Below are 15,916 nucleotides of genomic sequence, written 5' to 3' on the forward strand. Positions count from 1 at the left end.
TTTAGAAAAATAACTGGCTTGAACATGTTCTTTGAAACAGTGCTGAAACACCTGTCTTATCAATAACATCTATCCATCCATCTTCTAACCGCTAAGCCTATCCCAGAAAGCAACAAGCAAAAGGCGGGTCACACCCTGGAAGGGATGCCAGTCCATCTCAGGGCAGACACACACACACTCGCACCAGTACCAGTTTTCCCAGAAGCCGATAAACTTACCAGTATGTATTCGGAGAATGGGAGGAAAACAGAGCACTTGGATGAAACTCATGTAAACACGTGGAGAACATACAGTACAAACTCTACATAGATAGCATCCCAGGACTGAAATGGAACCCAGGGCCCAGCATTGTGAGGCTAACCACTGTGTTATTGTTATTGTTATTAATAACAAATATGCTTTATTTCAATTAAATTGACCCTTATTATTGAGAAAAGCACCAGGGCCACATAATTATCACTGGACAAAACTGGATGTACTGCAACAGTAATAAGAAGGAATCTTAGTAATATTTAACTTAGAGTTATACTGCACAGTTTTGGCAGCTGTTCTAACTTAAAAGGTTGAAATTCCAACCAAGAGAAAGGATGATGCATTAGAAAGGAATCACTGATACAATACGCGAAGAACATAAATATCCTAAATTCACACATCAGTCACAAAGTTTTTTCAGCTTTATGAGTTGAAAGCGGGGTTAGTCAAATTATTGTACTCTCTGTGCCTGCCATGCTTCATGCTAAAACGGGATACAAGGTAACAGACTGTTAGAGCTACCAAGAATTGATGTCTTCTTGCCTTCCTGGTTTCACAGATGCAGCCATCTAGAATATGCATCAAAATTCACGTCAGCAGAAAGCGCACTGCGGTATACGAAGATTCTGCCGAATTCAACCCTTCACTGCTCAAAGAAAATCGATAAGTGAAACTTGCATTGTGTTAGATGTTACTGAAACAGTAGTTTAATTGAATCTGTTTTTTCTTAGTCTCATATTTCTAGATAATATAACATTTTATGTTATACAGACATAGAAAATTCATAGCTTAGATACCGTTTTAAAATGTAACGTGGTTATACAGTATTTTTTTTCTGAAAAGGGGATTGCATGCAATTAATGGAGCCTGAACTGGACCTCTGTTTTTTAATTTGCCATTTTGTAACCCATTGGTGCTTTCCTGATCTAATCATAGTGCATGCATACTAGTAACAATTTAATTCAATACAATGATTACATCGTTGAGACAGAACGTTGTTACCAAGTTGCTCCCACATCTCCAAATGAGATACACTGTATAACGCTGATCAAATTTTAATTTTTAATTACAGTATAGAGAATTATTAGTATTTGTGCATATATAGAAATGAGGAAACAGTTAATGGTATTTTAGATTTTAATTATCAAAATATATTACAGATGGTGGCTTTAAGAAGATATATTTAAAATCAAATAAACATGTAAAAAACAAAAAGGGGCCAGTTTTGAGTACTGATCTGAATTACTTTGTCACATACTGTATATTGCATTGTAGTTGATAAAAGTACTGCACTATTTTCAGTATTCGGATCACATGCAGTTAAAAACTACATTCTGTGAAGGAGACACTGACACCTTATAAAAACCATTGGCTACGACAATTATGCAGTGACGACATCGATTTCCAGAACCAAGCCCTCAAAATGTACTCCTTTTTCACCAACAGAGGATACCATAGCAGTGTTATTGACAGGGCCCTTGCCCGAGCCAAAAACACCCCTCGGACCATCAACTCAATCAGGAACCCCCGCCATAACAACTGCATTCCTTTGGTGCTTCCCTACCACCCAAACACACGTCCTATCCCCAGGGCTATTAACTACAACTTTTCCTACAACTACAAATGATTCAGAAAATGCTATCAACAATATCTTCTCTTCACCTCATAAAAGGGTACCAATTTGACATTTCTAGGACATTTACATTTCAGTTCAGGACCGGATCTGTTTGACAAGGTCACCCTTGACAAGACGAAATGGCAACACACCTGTTGTTTTTGTTCTAGCCAAGCCTTCAGTTACTCAATCAAACCCTTCACTGACTTGATAATAATAAGATTAATCTGAACTGTTTGTTCCCAGCTCTTAAACATGTTGGAGATTTATCCATTGTATTTTTTAAGAGAAATATAATCCAAAACCAGTGACAAGAAACGAAATGCAAATATACAGTACCAATGTAGCAACTTCTTAGATCACTGAAGGCTTCAATTATCTTACTAAGGTGGCTTGGAATGAAAACCAGCAGGTGTGTGGGTCACCAGGACCAGTATTGGGAACCACTGTCCTAGTGGATTTTCGACTGAAATAATATGCCGCTGAAAGGGTTAGTTATTAATAAAAGTATAGCAGTGAATTAAAGCATGTATTTATTGCTTGTTCTGTCCGTAAAATATCATTTATGTTTAAATACAATGTAGGTGCAGTAATTTCCCTATAGTTATTCAGTATTGGCTTTTTTGCAATACAACGTATGCGAGTCATGTAAGAAGAGTAAGCTGCAGAGTACAGGTAGATGTTTGTTACATGAACAAAGTGAGTGAGCAAAAGCAGGGCTGGAACTGGATTGTGATTTGTCATCTGAGAGCACTACAAAGTCAAATGACATGTACATGAGCAACACGTATTAGTATAATACTCTCAAAGCAGCTCTGGATTTCAAATGATTAGAAAATCCTCATAATTCTAACAACCTGGGTTTACTGAAAAGAAAATGACAGAGGAAATTTTACACACCTTTCCAACTTTGCTCTATCCCTCTGCACCAATTAATCCAGTTAAAGGATAATGTTAACTGGTGTCTACAGCCAAGGTGACCTTCATTTTTATTAAATTGAAAGACAGGGAAGAAGGGAAAATAAACTGAGAGCATGTGTTCAGCATAATGTGATTTGGAGAACTTCCACATGAAAAAGAAAAGGTAGAAACAACTGAGCATGCCCTCATAAGGATAAAGACATTAAGACCCTGAAAACCTAAAATCACTATACTGTGTAAAACTCAAAACTAAGAGATGAAATAATAAAGTGTGTGCAGGAACTGATTTTAATTCTCAAATGTGTATTTGAATATGGGTAAAGACAGATTTGGGGTTTCAACTCACAAAGATTAATCACTATAGTCTTATTATCATGCTATCAGAAACCACAGATGAAATAGAACCATTGCGCTCAATTAGGTGTTTACTGATGATGATGATGATGATGATGATAACGCACAGCACATTTTCAAGATATGGCTCTATTGTCTGAGAGAAGATAGACAATGTTGTAGCACAGTAGAACCTTTGGTAGTCTATGGTAACTGTAAGGAGAATGCAATGCTGAAAAGAAGAAAATGTTTTATTACTAATCTCAGAAGAACAGTGACATTCACACTAAATCTTTGTTAAGTCTATTAAAAATTGATTACTCACTGTGAACATTCCACAATGAAATTATCACAAACAGCAGATGATCATTAGACATCAGTGTGGACTGTACACTAGGATGAAACTGTTTCTGAAACTGAGAGTTATAAAGATTTAATGAATGCTTCATTGGCAGCTATTATGTGAAATTGTACTCTGCCAATTATTATCCAACAAGTTCAGTTGTGGAGGCCAGTGTTTCCTAGTATTGGTACTGTATACCAGTTTGTCTTTTCTCTGGGTTGGGAGTGGTTGCAGAACATTAAGTAGGGTAACTTTTGTCTTTGTGTCATTTATGTTTAACAAAAATTAGATAAGACATTATAACACATCATTTTATTCACCTTGTCAAATAAGGGGTCATTTAAGATTTATAGAAATCTTACTAGATTTTAATGCAAAAAAGCAGTAGGAGTTCCAGCACTGCTGGGTTTCATTCTAACCAAGCTTAATTATGGTCTATTTGCAAACTTAATTGGAGTAACAATGTTTGTTTGGAATATTTGCAAGTCTGTTTCTTCTGATGCAAAGTTAGAAATTTTACTTATGAAATTCAGTAGTTCCAACATGTTCAACATGTTTAAGAACTGAAAACACTAATCAAATTAATCCTATTTGTAAGTCAATTAAGGCTTCAATTGATCCTCTGATTCCTATAATCAGGACCAGGCAAGAAACCTCAGTGGCTATATGTTTGTTGACTTTCAACAAGGACTAATCTTGTCTAAGCTTAATTATGACAAGTCTCTTGTCATAACCTCCTGATATAGTGATATAGGATGATCCCTCCATTGGGGTCCTCTTTTCTGACAGCCCCATCATCTCATATCACCGACCACCTAATCTGGATAAACTTCTTGTTCACAGCTCCCTTGACCGCCCTCAGCAACCGTCCACACCAGGCACTTTCCCTTTCAACAGAGCTCGCTGTATCGCCTGCAAGTACACACCTAACACCAAACTTATTCAAGGCTCCTCAGGACAATTCCGGATCACCCAGATGACATCTTGTACTGTACCTCCAGCAACCTTATTTACTGTATCTCTTGCAGTAAATGCCCAGCCATCTACATTGGAGAAACAGGAAGGAGACTCGGAGACCGCTACAGAGAACACGTAAGGCTGTGAAGATTAAAGATCTCTCCAACCCCACTGTTTCTCATTTCACCTCTGACGGCCATGACCACTCTAATCTCTCCATCTGTGTTCTCAAAGACGGTTTTCTGAACTCATACATCAGAAAGACTATAGAAACCAAAATTATCCTGCAGCTAGGATCACACCTTCCCCCTTCTCTTAATGACAGACTACTTTTCTTCTAAATTCTCTTTATACAATGTAGGTTTCATTTCACACTTCTCTTCACCTATCCTGACTTCACACCTCTTGATTGGCCTATCTTTCTGTTCCCTGCTCCCGCCTCTCGCTCCTCCTCTTTACCAGCTTTTGTTCTCCCGCTACATTGCCTTTGCATACAGCCCTGTCTTTCTCAAACCTGAAAAAGGCCCCACGGCCGAAACTTTGTGTTTTCTTTCTTCTCTTTTCAGCATGGAATAAACATATTACTTGCTCCTTTATAACCTCCTGATGGCTAGCATTTGCCATTAGTATACTTTACTAGCAAAATGCTTTAAATGCATAGCCTACATTTCCATCCTTTTATTTTCTGCTTTATCCAACAGAGAGTCACAGCAGAGTTAGAGCCTATCCCAGTGGGCAATGGGTGCAAGGCAGGATACACCCAGGAAAGCAGTCCACTGCAAGGGCAGACACAAACACAAACACAGACCTACACATACTCACACCAGGGCCAGTTTTCTCAGAAGCCACTTAACCTACCAGTATCTCTTTGGACGGTGGGAGGAAACCAGAGCGCGTGGGACAAACCCACGAGAACACAGGGAGAACAAACAAACGCCAAGCAGACGTACCCCACGTGCAGCACTAAACCCAGGGCCGCAAAACCAAAGGTACCACTGCTGACCATTATGCCACCATGCTGCTCCAGCTTATATTTATTAAAATTTAAGTTTCACTTTTGCTAGTTTACTAAAATGTTCTGTTGTGTCAGCTAAAAACACTTTCTCTCTAGGCAGTGTCATAAGTAAAGAGAGAGACGAACTCAACAAATGCAAAGCTGTTGTTTTTCCCTACAATCATCACACTTAAGGAAGCCAGTCTCTCACAGTGAATGATGTTTAGTCTCCTGGACAAGAAAGTGCTACTTAGTCTCATACCAAGTCCAGCTACATAATATCCTGCATTGTCACTGGGCCAAGTCACTTTACCTTATCTCTTACTTTCATACAGCTGTAGTGGTAGTCAAACCAAATGGAGAGATCACATATTTACATCATGCAGAAGAGGAATGGGAAGGTGTTGTAAATATGAACAATCAGCACTCCACTGAAGCAAAATTCTGGCATTTACAGTATCAGCTAGTTCAATGCAGTCTACAACACATTTTTTTGAAAATCATCATCACAACTGTGGATCGACAACTGGTAGAACCAAGAATTGAAGGTCTCTAAAAACGAATTTGTTGTTGCTTTCTAATATTAAAAATGTCTTGCAAAATTAAATTAAAAACTCAAATCAACAATACCCGGGCATTTTAGCCTGCAACAGAAACTCAGGAATTGGAGAGAGAGATAGAGATTTTAAGGTACGAGACAAGAACAAGCCTAAAATAATTCTCCTGCTTGACATTTGCACAGATACTGTACATGAGTGAAGCAGTGTCAAGAAATTCTAAAGTTAACCCGACAAGACCTATCAAGGGATCTAATAAGCTGCTCAATGAATGTCTCTTCTCCATTTAAACAGGAAAATCACATTTTGGAGTGAACAGCTATGAGAAAGGACTTTGTTTCCCATGACTTCATAAAAATTCAAAGTAGAAAACGTACAGTACCTGTTAGCTTGCTCATTTCAGTGAGAGTTTCCTGGTAGCTACTGATCATCTGACCATAATGACTGATCACTTCCTTACGGAGATTTTCCCAGTGAGGAGAAAGATCACCCAGGTCTTTTAACTCCTGTATCCTGCAGGAAAGAGGGAGGAGAGAACAAACTGAACCTCAATATTGCATTATACAAGATAAACACGCAAAGGAGAAGAAGGTTTACAGTAAAGAATGGCAGGTTAGCTGGGTTGATTTCTACCCCCTAGCCTTAGTTTTAGGAATAAATACACCCAGGTGTGCCTGGAAGACACATGCTGATGCTGTAGTTAGCCTGTAGTAACTCTTTGCACTTCAGGCGAAAGCAATAGTGATAATAAGCTCATTGCTGATACGGCTTGTGATCTTGAGACACAGCCAGCTGCATATTTGGAATTACAATTAAGCAATTAACATAAATATCCACTAGAATATTTAGCAAAAAAGGATATGAAAATACAAGAAAAAATGTTTTCTGCTGTGTAATGATAATCCCCTCTAAATGCCTGCCTGATATTAACTGATATAAACAATTGTGCGAATGTTTATCCAAATCAAACACAAATGTTTTCTCATTTGATTTTTTTAATATCAAGTCTTTGTTAACTTTCAATCGAAAACAAAGCACTGATTTTCTGGGGAAAAATTACTTTCCACAACTATTCACCTTTTTATTCAATGGAAGAATAATGTAATGATTCAGACATATTTTGTTTTCACTTTCAGGAGGCATTACTTAAAAACCCTTAAGAAAGATACCTTTTTAATACACTGACAATGGGGATCCATTTAAATCAATGAACTGTTAGCTCACTCATTCATATTCATTTAGACACTATAAGACAGAATTGACACCAACAGCCTATGAAAGTTAGTTTAATGAGAAAAAAAATGAACCTAACGCAGTGATTGAGTTCATTGTTATATTTTATTTTATTCAATGCATTATGTGTACAATTACCATACAACTCCAATTTGTTCCAAATGAACCGTTTCCTGTGTTCATGGTGACAGCTTCTATTTGACTGCTGGTATTAAGAAGGAATGCTGTGTTTGACAAATGAAGCATTCTCCACCAAACACAAACCTTTAGGAAATAAAGCCTGCCCTCGAGCTGACAAAGTACAGTATTTCTCTTAAAAGTTGTCTTAAACCACTACAGAAATGAATTTTGTTCCTCTTGCATTCTGAACTACAAAAAATGTCCTTTTGTCTGTGGCAGTCACCTCGATATTCAGCAGTGTCTTTCATCCTGTCATCTAGCATTCAGTGACCAGAAGGTACCATGCACAGTATGCTGCCATTAGTGTCAAGCGATCAATGCAGGATGTAAAGAGAATATTGTTTGTAGAGGGAAAGCTCGTACTAGGGATGTAACTCACTGTTTCTTGTTTATATTACAATGCCATATATTCATCCTTGTCTGATCATTTCTCAGTAAGGAGTTAGACCTTGCAATAGGAGTTGACGATTGCATGAGTTTGTCCAACCTCTCTAAGATGTGATAGAAAAAAAAACATTCTACATTAGCAATCATTCAATCTCATTCCATTTAGCCTAAAACATTAACATGATAGTCAAGGGCTGATTAAACCTGTTAAGATTCAAATGTATAGTGACTGGTAAATGTACTGTAAATCATACATTTGTTTTCAATACTTTTCAAAACATTAACACAATGTGTTCTGTACAAGAAGCAATAATAATTTTACAGTTTAGAAACTGTACAGTAACGTTTTCCCAAGTATAAATACAGTACTTGATCTATATAATATGTAAACTAACCATAGCTATTGATTAAACTTAAGTGTTTGAAATGTCTCGTGCCTACCAAACATTACTTAAAAATATTTAAATGACATCCAATACCTTGTGATTCATTATCAATCTTGACAAACTTAATGTGCTATTTTTGTAGGTTCCAAGCAAAATGCTACTCTTTTGTCAAAATTCAATATTTATTTTCCATGTACAGCAGTAAAACTAATGTCTGTTAAAATAACCCAATCATCAGGTATAATCAGTACAATTATTTGATATAATACTGATGATCAGTTTACTAAGCCTGTAATGAATGCATTTTAAGAAGCATGAGAATTAGAGTTAAAACACTGAAAGCTGTTATCACATGCACATTATCCCATTATCTCTACCTATGGATTATAACACTACTTTTGGCACTTTTAAATATCAGTAGATACAGATAAGCTGTTTTAATGTTATTGAATTTAATTTTGATGGCAACTACAGCATTACTTTCATACACATTATTTTCTTATAAATTGTTATAAATGGACCTCAATATACTTGTCTCAGTACCATCAGGATTACACTGATCTACAGTATAAAAGAGATGTAAAACTAACAGGAAATGTACACTTCCTAATAACTGGCATCTGAAAATAGCAGATATATTAAGTTTTCCTTCTTCTTACTTACAGCTGATTTGTCTAATGCTAAATAATAATAGCTAGGGTGAATCCAGCCAGAAATATTCCCTCTTTCCTTTTCTCTTTATCGCCCACAGGCACAGTAAATGTCTTGTGTATATCACAGCAGGATGCTGAATCAAAAAGCAGTACTCTCTAAGCTGAACATGACACCACTGGAGTCATTCCACAATCAAAAATTAATCTTCAAGTTATGTTACTGACTATTGTGAAAGGATTTTAAAAGTCATTTTTAAAAACAATTTCATTCTACAAGTTGGCTAATAAACTGTCATTTTGGTACAGAAACCCTAGCTTAGATAAATCTCAGATCCACGTTTCTCTTACATTTCACTCAGTCTTGCAACCTCTGAAAACACTATTTCATTCACGTTAAGGGTAAATGAATGATATTTTATAGAACTGCGAAAAAGATGATGCCCTTGGGCAACCTATGGCTTTTTCTGAAGATTGAAGAACAGCGAAAGGTTTATACCAAGTGGATTTACATAAATGGGAGCTTATCTGACAAGTCCAGGTGGGTTTTACTTTCAAACAGTTTAGAAAACACTTCTGATAACGTTATTAGCAAAAGCCTGAGTTCCTTTAATTGTTTGCAAATTTGCATACAGAACAATTAAAAAATCCTCACATACTGTAAATATAGATTAAAAAGTATCAGCTTTGTGCTCCTAAAAATCAAAACACATTCCTGCGCACCACTAGTGTGTAAGACTGTTGCTGTGTAGAATCTCTTACTGGTGTGGGAACATACTTTAACACAAAAGTTTAGTTCTTATACAGTATGTCCATCACCATCATCAACAGATATTTTTTACTTGTTATACCAGAGTGTCACTGGTGCTCCTGCCTTCTAAGTAGGCTTAAATATAATTCACACTTGACAGGAGTTTCTGGGATGGACTCCCCCAGTCCTCTGAACCAGCCATCAGACCATAGACAAAGCTTCCCTCAGAACTTAACCTTAAGAGAACAAGGGCTGCACTACAATCTCAATTGTTTTAGTAGTAAACAACACCACCGTCATCATGGGACACTATTTGTATTTACACTTGCATTTACATGGAATAAAATACAGGGAGGTTTCATGTGCGAGAACATAAACCACTTTTTCTTAAAATATCTAAATGTGGTGCTGTTTTAAACACAAAGTACAAGTGTGTGGCCCCTATGAATACCAGCTATTCACTTTGTAAAGAAACTATAGTGTTATAATTGCCATCAATGTTTTGATTATTATACTGTATAGAAATCTCTCATTTACATTGTAATTCTCAATTCCCATTCCCCAAATGAAATTTAACAATATCTGGTGAAGCAAATACTGTATTGTACCATGCAAGTGTACTATGTACACCAGCTTGATTTGAAAGTTTACTCTTACACACAGCATGGAAGTAGTTTTATTTGGCATTTATATATTTTTTCTGTGTGCAGTAATATGTACCATACAGGTCATGGTTAGCTGCTGTTCTTACAATAGTATTAACACAACACGGGCAAAAAATAATTATTCCAAATGAATTAGCTGTTTTTATCTCTAAAGCAACTGAGCTGTATCGGGCTGTATGACTGCTCCTCCAGAGTCTGGACCTAGAAATGCTCACGTTGTGGTTTAAAGCCTTGAATGAAGAAAATTACCAAGCATCTCAAGTGTGCTTGAAGACAGCAGGGGGACTTGTGGCCTCCAGGGAGAAGCCAGTCACAAACGAAGGGTTCAGAGGGAACTCTCTGATGACAACAGGACTGCTAGTAACTAAAAAACATTAACTTTTCCTTCTCAGGTCTGAGGACAACTCAACCGGTATCTTCAATGACAGACCAACAGATCAGACAGTTGAATATGAAGAAAGCATTTGGTATTCTTGTTCTGTAATGTGTAAAAGAGCTTTATTAAACTAAATATGAAAAGACCAAAATAAGTGTCATAAATAAGACCTGTGAGCTATACCGGTTTGACTACACAGTTTAATCAAATGCACATTACAGAGCACTGCCTGTCTGCTTCAGACTGATGTTTTTTATTATTCCAGAGGACGAAGGGACTTTCAGGCTACTCATAAGCACCACGTGTCCTATCTTGGCACTGGTGAAGCCAATAAAGAATTCAAGGACTGAAGTCTTTTAAGCTCTACTTCAGAACTACTTTTCAGAACTATTCTTCATTTTTCTACTCTTTGTAATGTGATTGCAATTATTATATTTGATTGTTTTGAGTATGTTTTGCTTAGCAATCGAATTTGTTTTAGTATTTAAAATTGAACCTAAAATTGTACTAAAAAAGTTTAACAATTTGAAATAGGAAATTGCTTGCAACTCTCTTCTAAGGTAAAATCAGTGTTAAACTTATGCATTTTTATTATGGAAGACATGCAACTCCCTTTGACCTTTGATATCATAATGTGAAAGATTTTAATTAAAGATGCTAGATAGCATTTAATAATCATAAAACAATAACTATAGTTTATGCTTAGATTCCACTTATAGTAATGAGTTACTGTATAAGTGTCCCATTATTTGGTAATTGATGGAAGCATATGATGCGCAAATCAGAAGTTGTAGAAATAAATATCTAATTAGACCACTGTATTGTTTTAAGCTGAGCATGAATAAAATAGATGAAATTAACATTTGCGCTTTGGATTCAAAATAAGAAGAATATGGAGCACTTTGTGCCTGAGAGCCTTAATACACATGGAGAGCAACAGGAATCCTCCTTATGAGATACAGCATTAAGGTCATTATTCATGCTTAATTGTTAGATGCTACAACAGCTCTTTCATCAAGTAATAGGAATCGTCAAAGTGTGCTGAGTACAAATGTGACCATTTATTCAGCTCGTTCCCAGTATGTTGAACACATTTGTCCAAACCCTGAAGAAGACTGCCTCATTTGCAGCTCAGTGCCATTTTGGTTTGTATTACTGCACCCACATTATACACATCAATTTAGCATTTATACTTGCTGAATAAGTACTATCCAGAGGAGACTCATTCACCCTCTTGTGTCATAGGTCAGGAATCATACCAATGAAAGAAGAAAAGACAGAAAAACATGCTATACTATTTTGTAAAGGCTATCCTTCCATTTTCTAACAGCTCCTTCCAATTCAGGGCTATGGGGAACAATGGGCAAAAAGATGGGGTACTCCTGGGTCTCCGGTGCATCGCAGGGCGCACACAGATAGAAACACAAATATGCACACACTCACACCACGGCCAATTTTCCCAGAAGCCAACTAAACTACCAGTATGTCCAGTATTGGACTGTGGGAGGAAGCAAACATGAACACAGGGGGGGACATACAAAACCCACTCAAATAGCACCACAGGAGTTGAACCCGTGGCCCCAGCACTGTGAGGTAGCAATGCTAAACACTACACCACCGTACCGCCCTATTTGCGAATTAGAATTTTGAAAATTGGAAAATAACATGGGATGACACTTCAGCACTTTAGTTTCTAGCACACATCTATATCCCCATTGCACTTGTAATAGAGTATTTCCAAAAGTATGGCATGGAACAAACTAAGGCCCTTGGCAGAAGTATCTAAGCAGTTCAATATTTCTGTTATTAAATCAGGTGCATTAAAATGAGACTAAAATACTAAGTTTCTGTTAATTTTCATTGATGTGCTCTTAAGTCAGACAGTGAGGGGAACTGCAATTATTATTCTACTGATGAGTCTGACTGTCAGTCTCACTGGTATGTTTTGCAAACAACAAGAAAGTAAGCTCAAAGAGGCACCTCTGAAGGCCTCCTGTATACTAAAGTTGTTTGACTACATTATACACATCCCTCTGTACAAATGACAAATTCTTGTATACCGTACACATTCATAAAAGGGAATATCTAATAAAAGATTTATCCACAGACGGTTTGTCTATACGGTTTGTTCCAGCAAATTAAAACATTAAGTCATTATTTTTATCACTTTAGTCCAGTGGCAGTAGCACCATTATGTTCAGGAAGTGCATAAGGTTTTTAAGCTCTGTTAAATATATTTCAACCACAGTGAGAATAAGATAATAGTGCAGCTATAGCAACAATCACACAGTTATAAATAGCCCTAAAAAGCAAGTAAAACATATTGCAGGGATACTGGCATCATAAACACAGCTAACTGACAAAAAACGATAAAAATATTATTTTTGAAATGGTGGACAGGAAATCATGATAGACTACAGACATAAAAAGTCAGCTTTATACAGTATGCAAAATAAAACAGTAACAGTTGTGCAATGGTTTTAACAATATTCATAACCTTGCACGTTCTTTAACCTTCTGCTCACTTTTACATTACCAGTGGACAGCTTAGTAAAAGATTTGCATGTTTCTATCTTGATCAACCTGCCACAACAATTTCAACTGCAGACAAAACAAGACACTCACAGAAATATCAGTGATTTGCAGAGAGAGCCCTGGTTCAAGATGAAAAGAGCTCTTGTCATTACAGTACATCCTGGGCAGGTACAGTAACAAGTCATGTAGGAAAGCTCTCTCTACCCCCCACCTCCATCTCACTTGCTTTCTAAAGATTTCTACTGCATAATAAAACAAGCAAAACATCACAACATGTACAACTGAAATCAGAGTATGACCCACTAATAGCAGCCGGCTATACTTCTATTACTGTATGTCTGGCTCTGTGCTGTAACATGACCGCTGAAGAAAATTTCCTGGAATTTGAATTGGTTCTCTTTTATTAGTTCCACATTTGTATTTTATGTGAAGGACATAAAGCGTAGTCTTTAATTTTAATATGATCAATAAAGCCTCACAATGAAAAAAATATTCTCTTGCGACCTGCCGGTCCATCATGCCATTCACCAGCTGATACGCTCCAAGCTCCACAGCTCCTCAGGGGAGAGTGAGTACCGACTGGGGGAGAGGTGTGTCTTTCACTGACAGAAACTCATGCCTGCTGTATGTGCCAGTGAGGCTCAGCAGTCGCTATTTACTGGAAAGCTGAGAGAGCCCTGGCCTATTAATACTGATCCTAACCCAGCTGTGCTCTGCTGGCTGTGTGCTGAGATTTGAAAAATCCCAGACACAGACTTGACCCACTCTTGGGCTCGTGACATTTGGATCACAGAGCTCAATCTGTGCTTGGAGCAAGCGCCATCACTGATGGAGTCGCGCAATATGATATTTGAAACGAATTTGTCCTCTGGCTAGTTGTGTTTCACTGCAACCAACTTCTGAACTGATGCTTGAAGGTAAAGAACTCAAAACTCTTCTATTACGCCCACACCTAAAGAGAATTTAAACCCGAAGAAACTAGAAAAAAGAAACAATGCTGTCAACTTCAAACACATTGAAGGGTAAAAAATAAACCACTATTAATTGCAAATGAATCCTAGAAAAAAGTTAAACCACAACACATTTCACAGGCTTAAAGACACAATTAGTAATTAATAAGAAGAGACTTGTAACTGTCTCTTGGGGTCTCAGAAGAGGTTGGTACATACTTTACTTCTTAGTTAAATGCCAAGGATGTTCATACAGACTTTAAGGGATTTTCAAGATGCCAGTCACATAAAACATAGAAGGCAACGGAGCATCTGGTGCACAATAAACAGAATGCCCACTGGGACCCTGAAGCACCATGCATCTTTTACTAACCACTATACCCGGATACGACACCAAAACCTGAAAACAATCATGTTTTTTATCAACATAATCATGCAACATTTAAGAAGTGTTAAACACTGGAAAAGAAATGTGGATTAATACCCAAATCTAATATTCAATTGTCATAAATTGTACTCTGTTGTCTTTAAAAATATTGATGATACATATTATACATACCTTTACTTTGATTAAACACTGAATTGTTTGGGACAAGGAATTCAGGAATAAAGGATAATTCTCTAACGTATCAACGACAGGAGATGAGGTGTTTAATTAATTACTTTTCATATAGAAAAGAAAATACTCAGTATCCATAAATCCAGTGTATAACAAAACAATTTCCCTGTTTTCATTATCAGACTGTCTTTGAAATATTTTGTCACAGTTTGTGGGTGCTCAAATTCTGTGACAATGTTATAATTTAGTTCAAAAGAAGATTGTCACACGTTTTTAATTAAAAATAAAACAACTGCTACTGCATTTGGCTCCCATGGTAGAAGAGAGGCTTCTATGGCTCAAGAAGGCAATGGAACTTTAGACAGGTGCATGCAAACTGCTGCTGAAATTATTATTACTTTAACCTTTCTCTTTACTAAAAACTCTTCTCCAATGTCGCAGTTCACAAGTGGATAAGCATATATAGAATACCAATTCTCTTATAAAATTAGCAGAGCATATTTAAGACAATATGACAGAGCTCTGGAAAAGCTTGTGCCTAGCTGTGTAAATACCTGCAAATAAACATGAGCACATGTACTGCATAGAAAGAACAGAAGGGATATAAACAAGAGGAATGTCTTGCAATAGAGTATTTCATAACCAGTGGGAATTCCCATGATTAGTTAAAGTAACCATATCAAGTTTTAAAAAATCAAGCTAAACTGAAACAGAAAGATTGCAAACACTTATGAGCATAGATCGATAAAGTCCTGAAGGGCACATTTTATTGCCTGCTGGCCAAAGTTAACCCATTTAAGATGTGATATGCTAGATGCAGACACAAAATGCAGACTTTCACGACTTCAGAAATCTAAAAATATTTTCATGACAAAGACACTTTCCTATTGAAACAAACCTACCAATCATTGTTTCAACCACACTCTCCTGACAAAGCAAAGGTGGACTTTCTTTAATTACATTTGCTATTTGTTCTGGAAGAATGTATAGAAAATACAAATGGCAGAGCATTTCATAGTAGCACTGCCTTGTTAACAAAGGCCAACCTGTCTGACTGAGATACCAGTTGTGTCATGGGTCCTACCAGCTGAGAGACAGCTGGGGGCCACTAAGGACAACCAGCATGGTAAGGAGTAATCAGCCCTGACAGATACAAGTCTGCCTGAGGGAGAAGCTAAAAACCCAGAGTAAAATTTTTGCAAATCAATGAACAGTTTAATGGGAAGGCAGCAAAGATTTGACAAGACCAGGAAAACCCATTCTGCAATAACT

General features: G+C 37.0%; 1 protein-coding gene across 11 annotated transcripts in view; it reads right to left on the minus strand.

Annotated features, from left to right (window-relative positions):
* Positions 1 to 15,916, minus strand: part of inpp4b (inositol polyphosphate-4-phosphatase type II B) — a 408,611-nt gene that overhangs the window by 83,460 nt on the left and 309,235 nt on the right. For all 11 annotated transcript variants that reach the window (XM_088633072.1, XM_088633066.1, XM_088633061.1 and 8 more), the window contains one exon: positions 6,355 to 6,485. In XM_088633072.1, the coding sequence (XP_088489198.1) occupies positions 6,355 to 6,485 (131 nt within the window). The remainder of the gene's footprint in view (positions 1 to 6,354; positions 6,486 to 15,916) is intronic.

Source organism: Lepisosteus platostomus, chromosome 1, assembly GCF_059453375.1.
Source record: "Lepisosteus platostomus isolate fLepPlt1 chromosome 1, fLepPlt1.hap1, whole genome shotgun sequence".
Classification (NCBI taxonomy): Eukaryota; Metazoa; Chordata; class Actinopteri; order Semionotiformes; family Lepisosteidae; genus Lepisosteus; species Lepisosteus platostomus.